Here is a 15,924-nt window from a genome sequence, read left to right on the forward strand (position 1 = left end):
AGGCCGGGCCTCTAGCACAGGGGGCGGTGGACTACGGTCTGTGGGCCCAGCCGGGCTGCCGCCCAGTTCTGTGAAGCTGTGACAGACACACCTCACCTCGCTATGGACCATGTGTGTCTGCTTTCAGGGGACAACAGCAGAATTGAAAAGGTGTGACAGGGACAGATGGGTGGGACACCCCACTTCCAGAGGCACTAACGAGGCTCAGGGGGCCTAAGGGATCGCCCGGGGCCAGGGCGGCACAAGCCGTGGACAGAGCCTCAGCCCGCGCCACTGTCCCGACTCCAGGCTCCTCCACGCCCTTCCCCACGTGTGGGCCAGAGTGCACGAGAGCTGGGTGGGACCTCAGAGGTCCTCCAGCCGCAACCACCTCACCATGGGGTAGGGAAACTGAGGCCCAGATGGCAGAAAAGTCCGTGGTGGAGATGGGGAAAGGCCCCAAGGCTCCTGGCTCCCTGCGCAGTGCTCCATCCATCCAGGCAGGGCGAGCACCCGCTCCGCGTCAGGTGAGCCGCTGGGCAGGTAACAGACCTTCTCTCCATCTACACAATATCCGCGGATATGAGCCTCGTCGCCCCCATTTATCAGACGGCGATAACTGAGGTGCAGAGGTAGACAGGGGTGTGCCCCAGGGCACACGGCCCGCAGAGCCAGGGCCCGGTCCCAGCTTCTCCCGGGTCTGCAGTCTGCTTCCCCCCTCCCCGCCCCCCAGGCTGCTGGGTGGACTCCAATCAGAGCAGAGAAGGGCCGCCCTCTGCTCCCGGGGCAGCATCCGCAGCCACCTCCAGGCTGCACCAAGCCCGGTCAGTCCGCTCAGGTCAGCAGGAGGCTCCTCGCTCCCCCTGCTGGTGGACGGCCGCCACAGCACCACTTCTCAATTTCTGCAGTTAAACGCCTTCTCGGGCCCTGCACTTACAGGCTGCAGCGGGACCCCGCAGACTCCAGTGCCACTGGGATGCCCGTGAAGCGTGCAGCGCTCGAGGAAAGGTGTGCGTGTGTTCAAATCCGGCCCGGCCCCCTGCTGGCTCTGATCTCCAGCGAAACGCACACGCTCCTCTCAGAAGCACAATTCCATACCCAGGAAACGGAGCGGGGGGCAGTGTGCAGGGTATCGAGCCGAGTGCTGACGCCGTACAATTTCAACTGTAGGAAAATAATCCCGGCAGCCAAACTACATTATAGAGATGCTGAAAGCGCCGTACGACCTCAGGAGAGGAGCAGTTTGGGGGGGTAGGGGGGACACATCGCGAGGAGGAAGCCCGCTGAGGACGGCGGCCCCCTCGGCCGGCATGTGATCAGCCCGATTCGAAACATGGCTTCGTTTCGCCCTCATTTGGCTCACGGGCCGTCCTCCCGATCTCATTTGGTAGTCTGTCTGTGTTCTCTCAGAGCTAGCTCATTGAGCCTAAGACGATTATTTCGAATTCAATGTCAAGTAGTTCCTGGATCTCCATTTCTTTAAAGTCAGTAACTAGGCCGTATTCGTTCCTTCCAGGGCGTCGTGCTGGCCTGGTTCTTCTTGGTCTCTGCGGCCTTGCACGGGTGTCTGCATTCGCAGGACAGACTCGCCTCCCGCTCTACCGACTGTTTCCGGCGGGGAAGGGCCTTCTCCGGCCTGGCGCCTGGGCGGACCGAGGCGGCTGAGCACCAGGGCCCAGGGCTGCTTCCGGGTGCCCCGCCGGGTGCACGGTCAGTGGGCCTGTTACCAGGGCAGACGGGGCTGCCGGAAGACACGGACAGGTGGGGCCGGAGCCAAGTCCCCGGGGGCAGGGGCGGCTTTCAGACCTGCCGCGGGAGCAGCGCACAGCCAGCAGGCCTGCGGCGGGGCCTTGGTCCTGCGCTCCGCCCGCGCCCCGCAGCCTCCTGCGCGGCCCCCGAGGCTCCCGCTGTCGTCCCCGGGTGGCTGCCGAGCTGTTCCTGCGGAAGGACGAGGCCCGGGGACCTCCTGCTGCACCGCCCGACTCGCGTGGATCCCCAGAAACGGCTGCTACACCAGGGCTGCGAGGCGGGGTCCGCGTCACCCTCTCGCCCTCTGGGAGGCCGGGGTCTGCTGCGCCGCATCCCCTCACCCCGTCGGTGTGTTTCTAAGCATTTCTTATTCAATTCTCCCGACCCCCCAGGAGGTCAGTGTTAACCTCCCCCACCTAGAGACTTAGCAGGAAGGACAGGCGGGGCACAGGGAGAACTGAGGAACAAAGGGCTCTAGGTTTACAAGTGTTCCGCGAAAGGGTTTACTTCCCACAAAGAAACGAGGTGCTTCAGGACCTGGATCGGGGTCACAGGTGGGCCGGGAACAGACTTCCGGCCCCGTAGTGTCCAAGGCTAAGGGCTCCCTCCTTCCACAGGCCATTGGGTCGCCCAACACTGGGGGCGCCCGGTGTCTAAATCACTGGACAGAGGACTGAGCTGATGCCATGATGTGGAAGTGACCACCGCTCTCTTTTCCCCGAGGCCACCGGCAGAGCCGCCCAGCAGCAGGGCCCGTGCCGCAGGAGGCGGCTTTGCAATGGCCCATTCCCAGGTCTCTGTCCTGCCCCCTTATGACCAAAGGGCTGGGCAGCGCGGTCAGCAGCGGCGAAGGACGAGGCCGCCATCAGAGGACAGAGCCACGGGGCCGGGCCTCCCCCGGGCCTGCGGCGAGAGCCCGGCCTCCCTGGGACGCACCCCGCGCCCGCGGGCACAGCGCTTGCGCTTCCGGACTCACCTGCTCCGTGCAGTTGGACGAGGACCTCTCCCCTTCCGGGCCTCTGTGTGCTCGTCTGTGAAGTGAGGCCGCCCCGTCTCCCTCAGGCTCCTTCACTCAGGGCCCCTGGGCCTCGCTCTGTAACCTCTGCTCTGCATTCATGTCGATCTCTCGCCGTCCCTCCCGCACGGGGGCGTCACCTCCACTCCCGTCCAACCCCCACGGCCCGCCCCGGGGTCAGGCAGTCACCCACCCTCCTGCTCTGCCATTCACGCGTCCAACACGGGCACTTTAGAGTAAGGGCAGTGATGAGAGCGTGAGAACAGTAGTGAGGAACCCTAGGTGGACGCTTGAGCTCTGCCGGGAAACGGACGTATGTCACCTTAGCCTCGCGACGACTCCATAAGGAAGGGACTGTTATGAGCTCCATTTCAGGGATGGAAAGGCCGAGGCGCAGGGAGGGTGTGAGGAACCAGCGGACCCGGGATCCCGACCCCGGACACAGCAAGGTTCGGCCGCTCGTAACACAGCCGCACGTCTTCAGAGTGGCGGCTGACAGGTTTACGGAGGCCCCGGGCGGGCAGACACTGCTGATCACTACGGACAACGTGCCGTGGGACCTACGAGGGGCAGACGCCAGGCAAGTACCCTCGCTCCTGGGCCCGCGGACCCCGCCTTTCACGGCCAACTTCTACCTAGGGGCCTGGGTAGGAGGTACCTGTCACAGGTAGTTCTGCCGCTAGCCCCTCCCTTATGAGTTTCTTCTGGCGATCCCCAGCCTCCTGGAGGGTGAGGCTGCTGCCCGGGCCATCTCTCCATCACCCTCGGGCCTGGGTCGGGGACAGTCAGAAAGGATGAGCAGGACCCAAGGACCAAAGCTGGGCTCTGGAGGAGGCGACGGACGGCACCTGGGCCCCACGCGGCCCTGTCTTGTCCACAGGACCTGCCTTCCCTTTCGTCCGCCTTGTCATAGTTACTATACCAAAGCGTCACTGCCTTCTTAGCCTGCAGGAAGTGTAACGACTGTTATCTACCGCAAACCACCGAGGCCTTAAATTGCATCAGGAAAGGTGACAGTGATAGATTGGAATTTTTTAAATCAAACGCGACATGTCCCCGTCATGGCCAAGAGAAGGGCCGAGTTGACTTGAAAGTAATTTAGAAAATTTTGTGATGCATGGTAAATTAAGTCGCCCCGCCCCGGCACATTATTTTTTCTTCCAGCGAAGTATTAATCCACTTAATTGATTCCCAAATATTTCCTGCTATGCCTTAAAACCATTAGCACCGGGAAGACGCAGGCGCGGATCTGAATTTCATCGAAGGTCAGGACGGACGGCTCACTTTGCCATTTTAAACGGGCCAGGGCGAAAGGATAGATTTGAAATCACAGTCTCGGCTCGAGCCTTGAAAGATGGGAACCAAAGAACAAGGGGAAAATCGTCAGTGACGACAGCTAATAAATTTCAAATACACATTACAAGAAAAATGAATTTGGTAAATTGGCTCTGTAGATCAGGTTCTAAAACGAGTCACTGTCGCCTCAGGAATGCAGGACTCAGGCACAACCAAGGCAGCACCGGTGGGCTGTGCGTGGCCACGTGGACGGTCACGGCCCCTCACTGAGCGCTGTCTCCGGGGCCGAGAGCCGCCTCTCCGCCCTCGACACCGCACTGCCCGCCGCAGACCTCTTGGTGAACCTCCCTACCTCTGGGGCTATTTCGTAAACTCCCAGATGCACTGGGGTCACCTGGACAACAGGTGGGAGCAGCCGCCCCTCCCAGGGCTGGCCGAAGGGCTGGACGCAGAGGCCCAGGCAGAAAGCTGTTAAACCCGGGTGGTGGTGGCCTTCTCTCCTCACACCCGTCGGTGCAGCGGTGGGGTGGCGTGACACCCCAAAGTTACGCGAGTACGCAGAGGTGGAGTCGGGCCAGGGGCCGCCTTGCCTGGGATTCTGCTCCGCAGTCCGCCTGGCTCCTCCCGCTTCGTGAGCAGGTGGCAGCCCGGGGGACAGCCGGGGGCCACGGAGCACTGCCCCTGGCTTACACCCCGGCCCCACAAGGCTGGTCCCCATCTCCCACCTGGACCTAGGCTGTCTCTGACCTTCGGCTGGCCCCGGGTCTCCTGTCTTCCCCTGGCTCCTCTTCACACTGCTCTTGCCTCTTGGCCACACGCTTCCCAGGCTTTCGCTCCATGCAGTGGGAACCGGCACACTGCCTCGAACCTTCCCCCCTCCCAGGAATGTGACCCGGCCCCCCGAGCCCCTGCCCTGTCCCCCCACCCCCTGCCCTGGCTCTGCTCTTCTGGCCCAGGGCTGGAAGAGGGGAGCAGCGTGGCACGGGGATCCTCGTACTGGATTCGAGTCCCAGACACAGCACTCTCTGGCCTCACGTGTCACCTGGTACAGGTTACTCAACAAGCCTCTGCTTCTCAGGTGTAAAGGGGCAGAAGAGCCGGCAGAGGGAGCTTCGGGTACGAGAACAGACCTCGTTCTGCTACTTCCTGTGTGACCTTGGGCCAGTTTCTTAACCTCTCTGTGATATCATTTTCCACCAACGCAACCCTAACGACAGCACCTAACTTGCTGGTTGCTGTGAGGAGGAAAGGAGAAAACCCATACACCTGACCGAGTTAGCACTCTAGGAAGGCCAGCAGTTCAACCTAAGACACAGGTGGATGGGAAGGTTAAAGAGCCTAGAGCGGGACCTGGCACACAGTAGGCCCACGGGCACAGATCATAGAACAGGAAGGCAGGAGCACATTCAGCTTTTCGGCACCAACCTCCACTTTGGCACAAAAAACAAGGTGGATCAAATGTACCCGAGTAAAACGGCCCAGGGGGAACCAATCACTCTAAGGGACCACGGGGCTCAGAAAGGCCGCCCCCCCCCCCGCCAGCTCAGCATTAGCTCCCCAGGAAAGGGCTTTGGAGGACCAGCACCACCCCCCCCCCCCGGCCCTGCTCCACCCAAACCACCGCAGGGTGCCTGCAACAGGGGCAATTCAGCTTCCTGCATTTCCAGTAATTTGGGGGTGTGTGTGGGAGATGGAGAGGAAAAACAGTCTGCTCACAGCACTGCTGTGAGCAAACACTCCCCAGGAACAGGCCTGCAGGGGCCATGCCAAGGGCCGAATGGCTTAATAACTCCGATGAGGAGGAACAGGCCGCAGACGTAAAACACCATGAACAGGATGAAATGGAGAAGTTCTTTCCCGCCCCCCCGGCCCCCACCTTCCTTTGGGACCCAGCGCCACGTTGGTCTCGCCATCACGTGCCCTGCCTCCTCCCCTGGGCCCTTCTCTCCTGGCCAGGTGCTCCCGGCCCCTGAGGCTCCTGCCGCCACAGAGTCGTGGGTAAGGGCCGAGAGTCTCAAAGTCAGACAGCCCACTTATCCATTCCGGCTTTGCTTCTTGCTAGCTGCAGACTTTGGTCAAGCTTCCTACGCTCCTGACTGACCCGTCTCCCGCCCGGTCCCGTGAGTGACAGTGACGGCGTCCGTGGTACCCGCCGAGGCGTGCCGGGGTGCCTGCTCCGCACCTGGAGACCCTTCCCCGTGGCCTTCCCGCCACCTCTTCCTTCCTCTACCCTCCGACCTCGGGGTGAACTTTCTGAGGCCCAGGACCTCGCATCATCGGCAAGCTGTGTTTCTAGTTCGCGGCCCAGAGCCTGGCCACCGGCCGTAGCTCATTATGTTTTGGTGAGTCAGTGAGCGAATGAACGCACGCTGGGCCCTGTGACAGGCCCAGGAGAGGATGACGGCTCCGTGCAGTGCAACCACAGGGCTAGACGACACTGGCCGTCGTGTGGAGCTCACTGGGCCCACAGACGACACTGGCCGCCGTGTGGACCTCACTGGGCCCGCAGACAACACTGGCCGCCGTGTGGACCTCACTGGGCTCGCAGACGAGCAAACGATTCGCCCCTGTTCAAGCTGCCGTTCGTTTGCCTTGGGACTCCACTAGGAACCCGCTGTGAATGACAAGGTAAATACTTATGTGTTCCTTCTGTGTGCAATAACATTCTGGGTGCTTTGACATGCTATCGTAGTTAATCCTTCAGACTAGACGTGGAGTAAAATTATCTACCCTACGTTATAAGTGAGGAAACTGATATTCACAGAGGTTAACCGACACGATGAGTCATAAATGTTATCGGGATTCGAACCAGGCCCATTTCCACCTCCCAAGCAAAAGGCCCTTCCGAGCTAAACGTGGACACCGCCTAAAGCAGTTCTCCCTCATTTCTACGTTCGACTTGAACAGCGCACAAGGGCTTCACGGGACCCAGTAGAATCCCACCGCATCCACACTGAACCCCAGCCCAGTGCCGTTAGGGTCTTTATGGGGACTTTAGAAGTTAGATGAACGAGGTCTTCTGATGGTTTCAGGGTCGATGATGATGTAACGTGGCACATGTCGGATATGCGTCTCAGAAATAATTACGTCCATCTTCCAAGGCAATCAGCACGCAGTACTGACCAAGCCTGAAGCCACCCGGGCCCCGGGTCATGTGGGCACTTGCGCAGCTGAGAGCTCCGGCTAAGCGGCTGGGTAGCTGCTCCTCAGCGTCACATGGCCCCGCCAGCTCGGGTCCAAGGTCTCTGGGCGGAGGCCCCATGCTGTCCTGCCCCCAGAGGTCAGCGCCGCTGTTAGCGCTTCTTCGGGATTCCCTCTCCCCCCGCCCCGGTCCCCACAAGTGCAAAGCCTGCCTACTTTCCAAAGCCCTGATCACAGGTCACCCCACCAAGAAGGTCTCCCCGACTTATCCCGAGTGGGACGTGTCTTCTCTTCCTGGCTTGGGGCAGGCAGTTCCTTTCCCCCTAGCGGCAGAGTAGCCTTCGGGCCCTGCCGGAGTAGGGTGAGGGGGTGCCAACGGCGAGGGCCGACGCGCGGGGGGCCGTGGACCCCGCCTTCCTCAACCAGGGCGACCACCACTGCACCTGTCCGCACGTCTGCGGACGCACCTGCCTCAGACTGCATTCGAAATAAGGGTCCTTAGAGGAAACGAATGTGGACCTCAGTGAGCTGGACAGTGGGTGACGATGTCAAGCAACCCCAGGGCCAGGCAGGGGACAGGACGACTCACCTCGATGCCCTGAGAATGCTGGGCACAGAGCGGGGGCTCGAAAGGTGTGGTGGGACTTAGGAGCACCTGGACGGAAGCCTTGGTCGAACAACAGCGTGTCTCGAGGGATTCTGACTGTCAGGACAAAGAGGACCGAGAGGGCCGACCGGGAAGGAGGGGCTCCGCCGCGTCTCGGCTGGCACAGGAAATGAAAGGCACGACCGCCCGCCCCCGACGCGGGGCCCCGAGGCAGATCGATCTAAACGCCTTTCAGAGGGAGAAAGGGCATCGCTGCCCCCGAAGGGCCCCGGGTCTCAGACGGGGCGGCTCTGGCTGGGGCCCAAATCCCAGATCTCAGTTCGGGACGGGGAAATGGAAACCGCGCAACCTCACGGAAGAACCACGGTGCTCAGGCAAGTACTGGTTTTATTCCGCCCGCCTCGCCTCCTCAGAAAGGGAGGTGGGCAGTAAAAAGTGCATTTTTTAAAAAAAGCGAAAAATGCCAAGGCTGTAAGCTGCGACCTCACCTGCGACGGGAGGGAGAGTCATCGGATCGCGGTCACTTCGCGCAGGTAGAAGCGCCCTCGGCATCGGAGGAGTGTAGGCCTTTGTAAAGCCTGGACCCCCTCCCCTTCCCCTCCGAGAGGTGAATCGAAACCCGTAAGGTCACCTGCCCTGTGACGGCTGTCTCCCTGCCACTGGGCTGCGCAGCAGTCCTGGGTGAAGATTCAGCATCTCAGTGGGGTCAAGGAGCTGGGGCTGTGACTCGGGGGAGGGCGGGGTGCTGCTGGGGCCCGGGGGGCTCTGAGTCCTGAAGCGAAGGGGCAATGCGGCGCGGACCATGTTTGAAGAGCTGATGCGGGTCTCTCCGGAAGCAGATGACACGGGGTAAGCACGTGCACGTGTTTGCGCTGGGCGCAGGGGCTCGCACTGCTGGCAACGCCAACTGCCTTGCCCACCCACAGCAGGCCAAGGAGAGCCCCCGGGTGGCCCGGAGCGCAGAGCAGCGCAGCGGGGAGCTCGGCTCCGCCGCCGCCCTGCCCCGGGAGCCCGGCGCCCGGCCCCACGGCTCTGCCTAGCAGCGTGTGTCCCCTAGAGATCCTGAGCCGCCTGCCCCACGGCCGGCTCCTCCGCGGGCTGCATGGCCTCCTGCACGTAGACGATGAACTCCGAGGCCTCCCCGCCCTGCGTGTAGACGGTCACCGTCTCGATGCCCTCCACGTCGTCGGACGACACGACCAGGTGGTGCTGCTCGGCCAGCTCCACGGACGCCTGCTGCAGGGTCTCCTGAATCATGACCGTGTGGTTGGCGCTGGGCTCCTCGTCAGTGACCTGCGGGCGCGGGGAGAGAAAGGTCACACGGGTCACAGAGTCGCTGCTGCTCACGGAGCAGCTAGTGCATTCCCGGAGTGTGTCCCTGCTGCCCACGAGCTCCCCACCATGCTCTGTGCTCGCTCTCACCCCTGGTCTGCCACAGATGCAGAGAGCAAAGCTCAGCGCGGCAAAGCGATACGGCCGGGGGCCCGGCCGTGGCTCACGGCGGACCCCGAGGTCACACCCAAAGTGCCAAGCTGCCTCCCAGAGGTGTGGCGACTGCCAAGGGCGTCACGTTGTAAGGGACGGCAACCGTGCTGGCGGTGAGTGGAGGCTCCTGGAAGTTCGGAGTTGGGCCATTCCGCAGCGAGAAAGGGACTAGGTTTATCTGGCATTGCGTGTGTCCACACTCTGGGAGCTCAACTGTCTGTATGAAGATCACTGTCACACTAGGCGGACGCAGCCCGCTGCCGGAGTGACGTTCCCTGGCGTCAACGCTAAGTCCTTACCCCTATGGAAAAGCAGGTAAGTCCTGACCCGCTGATGGAAACTCCCTGCCACAGAGCTGGGCATGAGAAAGCGTCTGTCCGTGCAGGGGCCCTGCCGACCCCCCACAGCCAGGGCTTTCTCAGCAGCCCCGAGCAGGGCGCTGGAGGAAAACAAGAGAGTCTGCGAGCGTTTCCCTAAGGAACGAGAGTCCTCAGAGGTGTGGAGATGTCAGAGATCCGGGCTTTCCTGCGCGAGTCCCAGTGGCGACGTGGGAACACCTGCTTTGTCCTGCACGAAGCAAGACCCCAACAGCAGCTCCTGCACCGCGCGCCGTGAGGCTCGGGCCACTCTCCCCTACCACTTGGTCGCCTCCTCTGTAAACGGGTGAGAAGATGCCCACTTCAGAGGGCCGCCGGGAGAAGTGAAGGAGACGCTGAGCGCACGGTGGGCGCTGCTGGTAAAGCACATCGCGGCCCTGTCGGTGCCTTCCTGCCTGCCTTCCTGCCTTCCTGCCTTCCTGCCTGCCTTCCTTCCTGCCTGCCTGCCTTTCTGCCTGCCTTCCTGCTTCCTGCCTTCAACGGCGCTTTTCGCTGCCTGAAAGGTGCCGTGGCCTGCCGATCACGCATGCATTCGGCCAAACCTCTGTCATTTCATCGGGCCCCAGCAGCCCACGCTCCGTGAGGACAGGAACCTCGCTCTCTCGGCACAGCTCTCCCCCCCAGAGCCAGGCCGGATGCCTGGCACACAGCGAACACTCGCTACCTGTTGCATGATGCTCTACCAGGTGCCACGGCAGGTGCGCGGCAGACCGGAGTCTGGCGGGGCAGACGCGAAGCAGAGTGCGCCACCGCGCTGAAGAGCCGGGACGCTCCCGCAGCGGGAGCGGCAGGGCAGGGTGGTCAGCGAAGGCCTCCCGAGGAGGAGCGCGGGTGGGGCTCCGGGCAGAGCGCAGAAGGAGCGAGGGCAGGCAGCAGACGGGCAGCGGCAGGCTTGCTCAGGCAGCTTCGCAAGCTCCCCGTTCGCGATGCTTCCGACTCCTGTCTGGTGTCGGGCAAGGGGTAGGGGCGCTTCCCCCTCCTCGCCCGCCCCTCTGTGACACGCCATGACTCCAGGCTGTCTCTGGGAATGGCCCAGCTGGTTTCGAGGGGTCCCCTCCAGCCCCAAGATGGTACCACTCCCCACTGAGCAGAGTTCCTTCTTGAGCTTTCCAGAAGCCCCTGTGCCGACACTGCTAAGCCGGCCGCAGCCTCACGCCTCGGGAGCCCTCTCCCAGAGCCCAGGCGTCCCCGCGGCTCACGGTCTGCCCGCCCCCGAAGCCCGGAGGATTCCTGGGTCTCCATCCCCGACGGCCTCTCTAGGCCCCTCATCCGCATCAAGGCGTCGGCTCCTGGCTGAGCGTGAGATGCCGGACCCCGCGCCTGAGCTGCAGACCACAGCAAGACGTCTGGCCTGGGAGGCTCACGGTGGGCGCATGTCAAACGTGCCCAAGTCGCGGGAGGGAGCGTATGTCGGGGAGCAAGTGGCGGGTGAGGCCTGAAACGAACTCCACAGCTAGACCCTGAGTCCTCATCAGCGGGTGAGAGACCGAGACGCGACCTTACAGAGGAAGACGCTGAAGGGTCACGGCGGACGGCCCCGCGCCACCCCCTCCCCCCACACTCCGGACTGGCACCCGCCAGACGTGAGAAGTCGGATTTCCCCACTGTCCGTCTGAATATTTAAGTTTATTTTGCCATATTACTTTCCAAAGTAGTCAGTCTGTTTAAAGATCATTCTTTCTCCATTTCTCTGCTCAGTTTTCAGTTCGGGCACTCTGTCTGCCAGAAGCACCATTAAGCTCGGCCACTGCTAACCGCGAGCACGAACGCAGGCCCTGGGCACCAAAACTGATGGGGCCCAAGGTAGAAGTGCGGTCTCCAGGAGTCCTGCAGAGAGCGTCCTCCTCGGTCAGCGCAGGCGGGACGGGGGCCGCACGCCCTTGCTGCCACGTCGCTGAGCACCTCACAGGTGCCCAACACCCGCCGGGGTCCCGAAGGCCCCCTGCCGCCTTGGCGGGGCCGCGTCTCTGTCCCCGCGAGGCCTCGGGAGCGGCCGGCCCTGCCGCTGCCGCCCGTCCAGAAGCCCCGCTTCGCAAGCAGCCGACCGGGCAACGTCGCAGGAGGACCGGCGGGGGCTTTAGGAGGCTTTCCGCAGAGCGAGCCCCTCCCCCGCCTTCACGCGCCCCCCGTGTTCCATGATTCGGCCTGCAAACCGGGCACTTCTGTTCCCGTCCCCACGGAGGCCGGCGTGCGCCCGGCCCTCGCTCGAATCATTCCCACACGGCATCCCATGGCGCTGGCATTTCTGCCCCGATTTTGCACGTGGGGACACAGGAGCTCCTGGAGGATCACTGGCTCATCAGGGGTCAAACAGCCGGAAAGGAACGAGAGCCAGATCTGGGTCTCGGTGACCTCAGGAGCAGAGACGGCTGGTACGGTGTGCGACAAGGACCAAAGGATCATGTGCCACAGATCGATAAGGTTATGTTATTACTCTTGACCCAAACCAATCAGTTCAGGGACGGCTGTGGAACTCTCGATCATTCCTTTTGCTCAAAACAATCCCTCCAGTAGCTTAATCTATTACCGCAGGCTGTAAATTGTTCTCCGCAGTAGAAATAATATGGCTTCAGTGTGATTATGCTCTGAGACGGGCACTCCATTTTACCCAGCAGTAATATCTAATATATCTTGCAGCTAAATTATGAGCAGCAATGCTAGCTTAATTGAAAACCTCAACCCATGTGACTGTATAAATTATTCGCTGACTCGGGCTGTGTTCTGCCCACCTCTAGTGTGGTAGAGTCTAGACCAGCTCACTGTCCGACCCGGGCCCTCTGCTGGGCTCTGCTCGTGCTTCCTGCCGAGAGCCCTCCTCGTCTGCGGCTGCGGGCCCTCGCTGGGCCCTGAGAGGGAGTGGTTCAGGCTGCGCTGGCCCCAGGCCCCTCCGAAGGATGGATGGCAACAGGTCACTGTCCCTGGCACGGGCCTCAGCCAGGCCTCGGGGGGATGCGACCGCCTTATGAACCACCGTGCAGCAGTCCTCAGACGCCATGACAGTAAGAATCACCGGCTGCAGACAAAGCCCAACGCAATCACACGACGGGACGCGGACAGAACCCCGCAGCCGACTCTGCTGCCCGACGTCCCCCGCGTGGGCCTCAGCTCTGGGAAGGGCCCTGCTTTCCCAGCAATTAAGGTTCCACACGCTTAAATTACACCCAGGCGAGGGCCTCCCGTGATGTTCTCAAAACGGCAGACACTTTTCACAGAGCTCATCAGCCGGCGCGCTGCCTGTCGCGGCCCTGGGCAGGTGCGGCTGGCTCTGCGCGTGCTGGAAACACAGGGACACAGTAAATGGCATCCCCACTCTACGGAGGAAGGGACAGGTGCAAGCAAGCGCGGGCCGTGAGAAGGCGCCGTAAATCCCCAACTCCGGAAATGCGTACGTACGCACAGGACCGAAAACGGGGGGAGAGACTTGTGGCGACATCAAGACACGCACAGCCAGGAAGAAACCATTCGCGCGTCAGCGAAGACTTAGAGCCTCTGAAGGAGGAAAGGCCGCGTGGGAAGTGAGGAGGGCCGGCTCCGTCTCCCCCCGCCCTGCCTTTCTCCTGGTCGTTAGCAGATGGCAGATGCTTTTTCTGAAAGTGCCGATCCCACAAGCAGTCCGAAGCGCACACTGTAGACATGGCTGGCCACAGAGTCGCCGCCCGTCCCAGGTGTGCGCCCTGGCCCTCTGAGACGCGCAGGGTCCGGCCGGCCAGCGCACGGGAGCCCTGCTCCTCGGCCCCCGGGCAGCAGGGCGGGCCTGTCCGTAGGGCTGGGTCCCGGGCCTACAGCTCTCTCGGCTGCGGGAGAAGGGCCTGGGAGCAGGAGGACAGGGCTGTCCTCCCGGCGCCACGTCCATCACGGGGCGAGGACGAAGGGCTTCCACGCTGGCCACCGACCCACTGGAGACGGACGCCCGCACAGCAGAAAGCGGGCGCACGGGGCTGGGGTGCACGCCGAGCGTGGCTCAGCGGGGTCTCCGTACGGAAAACTTCTCTAGTTGAGGGTGGTAAACGGAGTGAGAGCTGAGTGACGGGCTGGCGTCTGCGCAGGGTGGTGGGGACCATGGGGTTCAGGATGGCCACTGGGGGCCGTCCCCTCCGGGGGCGGGGTCAGACGCCTGTCCCCGCCACCCCACGGCGCGGCTGGGCGCTGTCCCCTCCCGGGGCAGTGTCTACGCTCAGAAAAGGGAACTGTGGACCTTAGTCCCATGGACCCTGCTCTCGACCTACTCCGAGCACCGTCCCAGAGCTGACGCTCCCGTCCTGCGCAAACCCGGAGGTGAGATCCGGAGGTGAACCCCACGCGGACACAAGTCTTAAGAAATGTCCAACATCTGCCCCCAGCGGGGGGTGGGAGGGGAATTCTGGCCTCCCCACCACAAGGATGCGCCTTTCCTAATTCCGGAACCTGAGACTGTTACCTTGCATGACAAAGGGGACTTTGCCACTGTGATTAAACTGAGGATCTGGAGATGGGGAGGTTATCCTAGAGCAGCCAGGTGGGCACGCCGTAAGGACAGGGGTCCTCGTAAGAGGGAGGCAGGAGGGTCAGACTCAGAGAAGGCCACGTGGCACCGAAGGAGAGATCGGAGTGGCGGGACCTCGGAGGAGCTGGGCCTGCAGCGGCTGGCTTTGAGGGAGAGGGAAGGGGTTCAGGGGTCGAGGAATGCCAGAGGCTCCAGCAGCTGGAAAGGGCAAGAAAGGAGCCCTTCCCAGAAGGAGTGCAGCCGTCCGCGCCTCGATTTCAGCCCAGGGGAGCCGTTCAGGCGTCTGGCCTCCGGAAGTGCGAGACGCTGAATCTGGGCTGTTTTAAGCCACTCTGTCTGTGGCCCTGTCACAGCTGCCGCCGACGCCGACGCTCCCGGGGAGGGCACATGCAGCCAGCGTCCGCCAGTCACTCAGCAGAATGTGACTCTCAGTCCAGAAATAAACTCTGGTCCATAAAAATAGCAAAGAGTGATTGATTTAAGCCATTAGACAACGGCTACGGTGGTTGGTGTTATTTTAAGTCTTTCTTCTCCTTTTAATTTTGACTTGGAGATGCTTATGATAACATTTCCCATGCTGGTAGGTCTCACATTTAACCTACTTAGGCAGTTTTATTAATCAAATAATAAGTTCTCTCTTCATAAAACCCTAAAGCAAGATTTAACAAAAAGAAAGAAAAAATTATTTAATGAGAATCACCGGGTCTTAGCAAACACAGTCCTTCATTCGAGATTCTCATGTGTTTCCTCCGGCAGGGCCGGTGAGGTGCGCGTGAGGCCTGCTTTCTGGACATTTCAAAACGCTCCACACCCACGGCTCTAAATGCTGATGCTTGAGGAAAGAGAGAAGTGACAGGAAATCATTGAGGACACATTCCTGTGTCCAACAGAAAATGTAGATGGTCTGAATTATGGGTCAAATCTTATCCACATTTCACTTAAAAGTAAGAAGAAAACAACCTAAGAAGAAGAAATAGTTTTTCTCCAACGCCCTCAGCCTATCCACCAGGCCTGCCGTTATTTACACCCCAGAAACCAAAAACCCAAAAACACTGGAGATCAGTCATTTTCAATTATCACTGAAAAACTCTATGTTAAGATTCTTGTTAATTTACATTAATAAATCATGAAAAGTAAAAGTAGAAACAGAATACAACTATTTTTTTATATGGAAAAGAAATCTGAATTTTTTAAAAATCCAGAACCAATTCACGTACGATGCAGAATTTGTTTATATATATATATACATATATATGTGTGTATATATATATATATATATATATATGCACATGCATACAATAGGTAACTTTGAGAAGATCTCAAAATGTTATCCAACAGTAATTTTGAAATTTTTTCTGCAGCGTACTGCAGATACTTTATGACAAGGTGTTATGTTCTTGTTTTTCTCTATAGGATATAACTGGAGAATCAAAACATAAATGCAGTGTACTCGACCCTACTTAACAAACACCGATACGGCAACTCCCACAGGTGATACGCTGTGCTGAGAAAGACGAGGTCCCCAGCACCGAGGGGCTCCCCGCGTGGAGAAGGGGGAGCTTTACTGTCTTCCGACAAGTGCAGAGTTCACACTTAAGTGGCTCTGGCACACTCATTAAACGGATATAATCTCTCTACTGCAAAATCCTAAACTGGAGTGTAATTAAAAGGAAAAAAAATAAAATGAAACTAATTTATTCCTCTACTAAAAACAGCTGTATTGAAATTTAAACAACAGGGCGGGCGGAACCGGGCCACTCCGTCGGCAGGAGAGCCCGGCAGGTGGCGACCC

The 15,924-nt window shown here is 60.3% G+C and overlaps 1 protein-coding gene across 3 annotated transcripts in view; it reads right to left on the reverse strand.

Annotated features, from left to right (window-relative positions):
- Positions 1 to 8,157: 8,157 nt before the first annotated feature.
- The window catches only part of ZFAT (zinc finger and AT-hook domain containing), a 92,674-nt gene continuing 84,907 nt past the window's right edge, over positions 8,158 to 15,924 (reverse strand). For all 3 annotated transcript variants that reach the window (XM_036233052.1, XM_016145627.2, XM_016145628.2), the window contains exon 16: positions 8,158 to 9,080. In XM_036233052.1, coding sequence (XP_036088945.1) covers positions 8,841 to 9,080 — 240 coding nt within the window. In that variant the 3' untranslated portion in view covers positions 8,158 to 8,840. The remainder of the gene's footprint in view (positions 9,081 to 15,924) is intronic.

This window comes from Rousettus aegyptiacus, unplaced genomic scaffold (assembly GCF_014176215.1).
Source record: "Rousettus aegyptiacus isolate mRouAeg1 unplaced genomic scaffold, mRouAeg1.p scaffold_m13_p_15, whole genome shotgun sequence".
NCBI classification, from domain to species: Eukaryota; Metazoa; Chordata; class Mammalia; order Chiroptera; family Pteropodidae; genus Rousettus; species Rousettus aegyptiacus.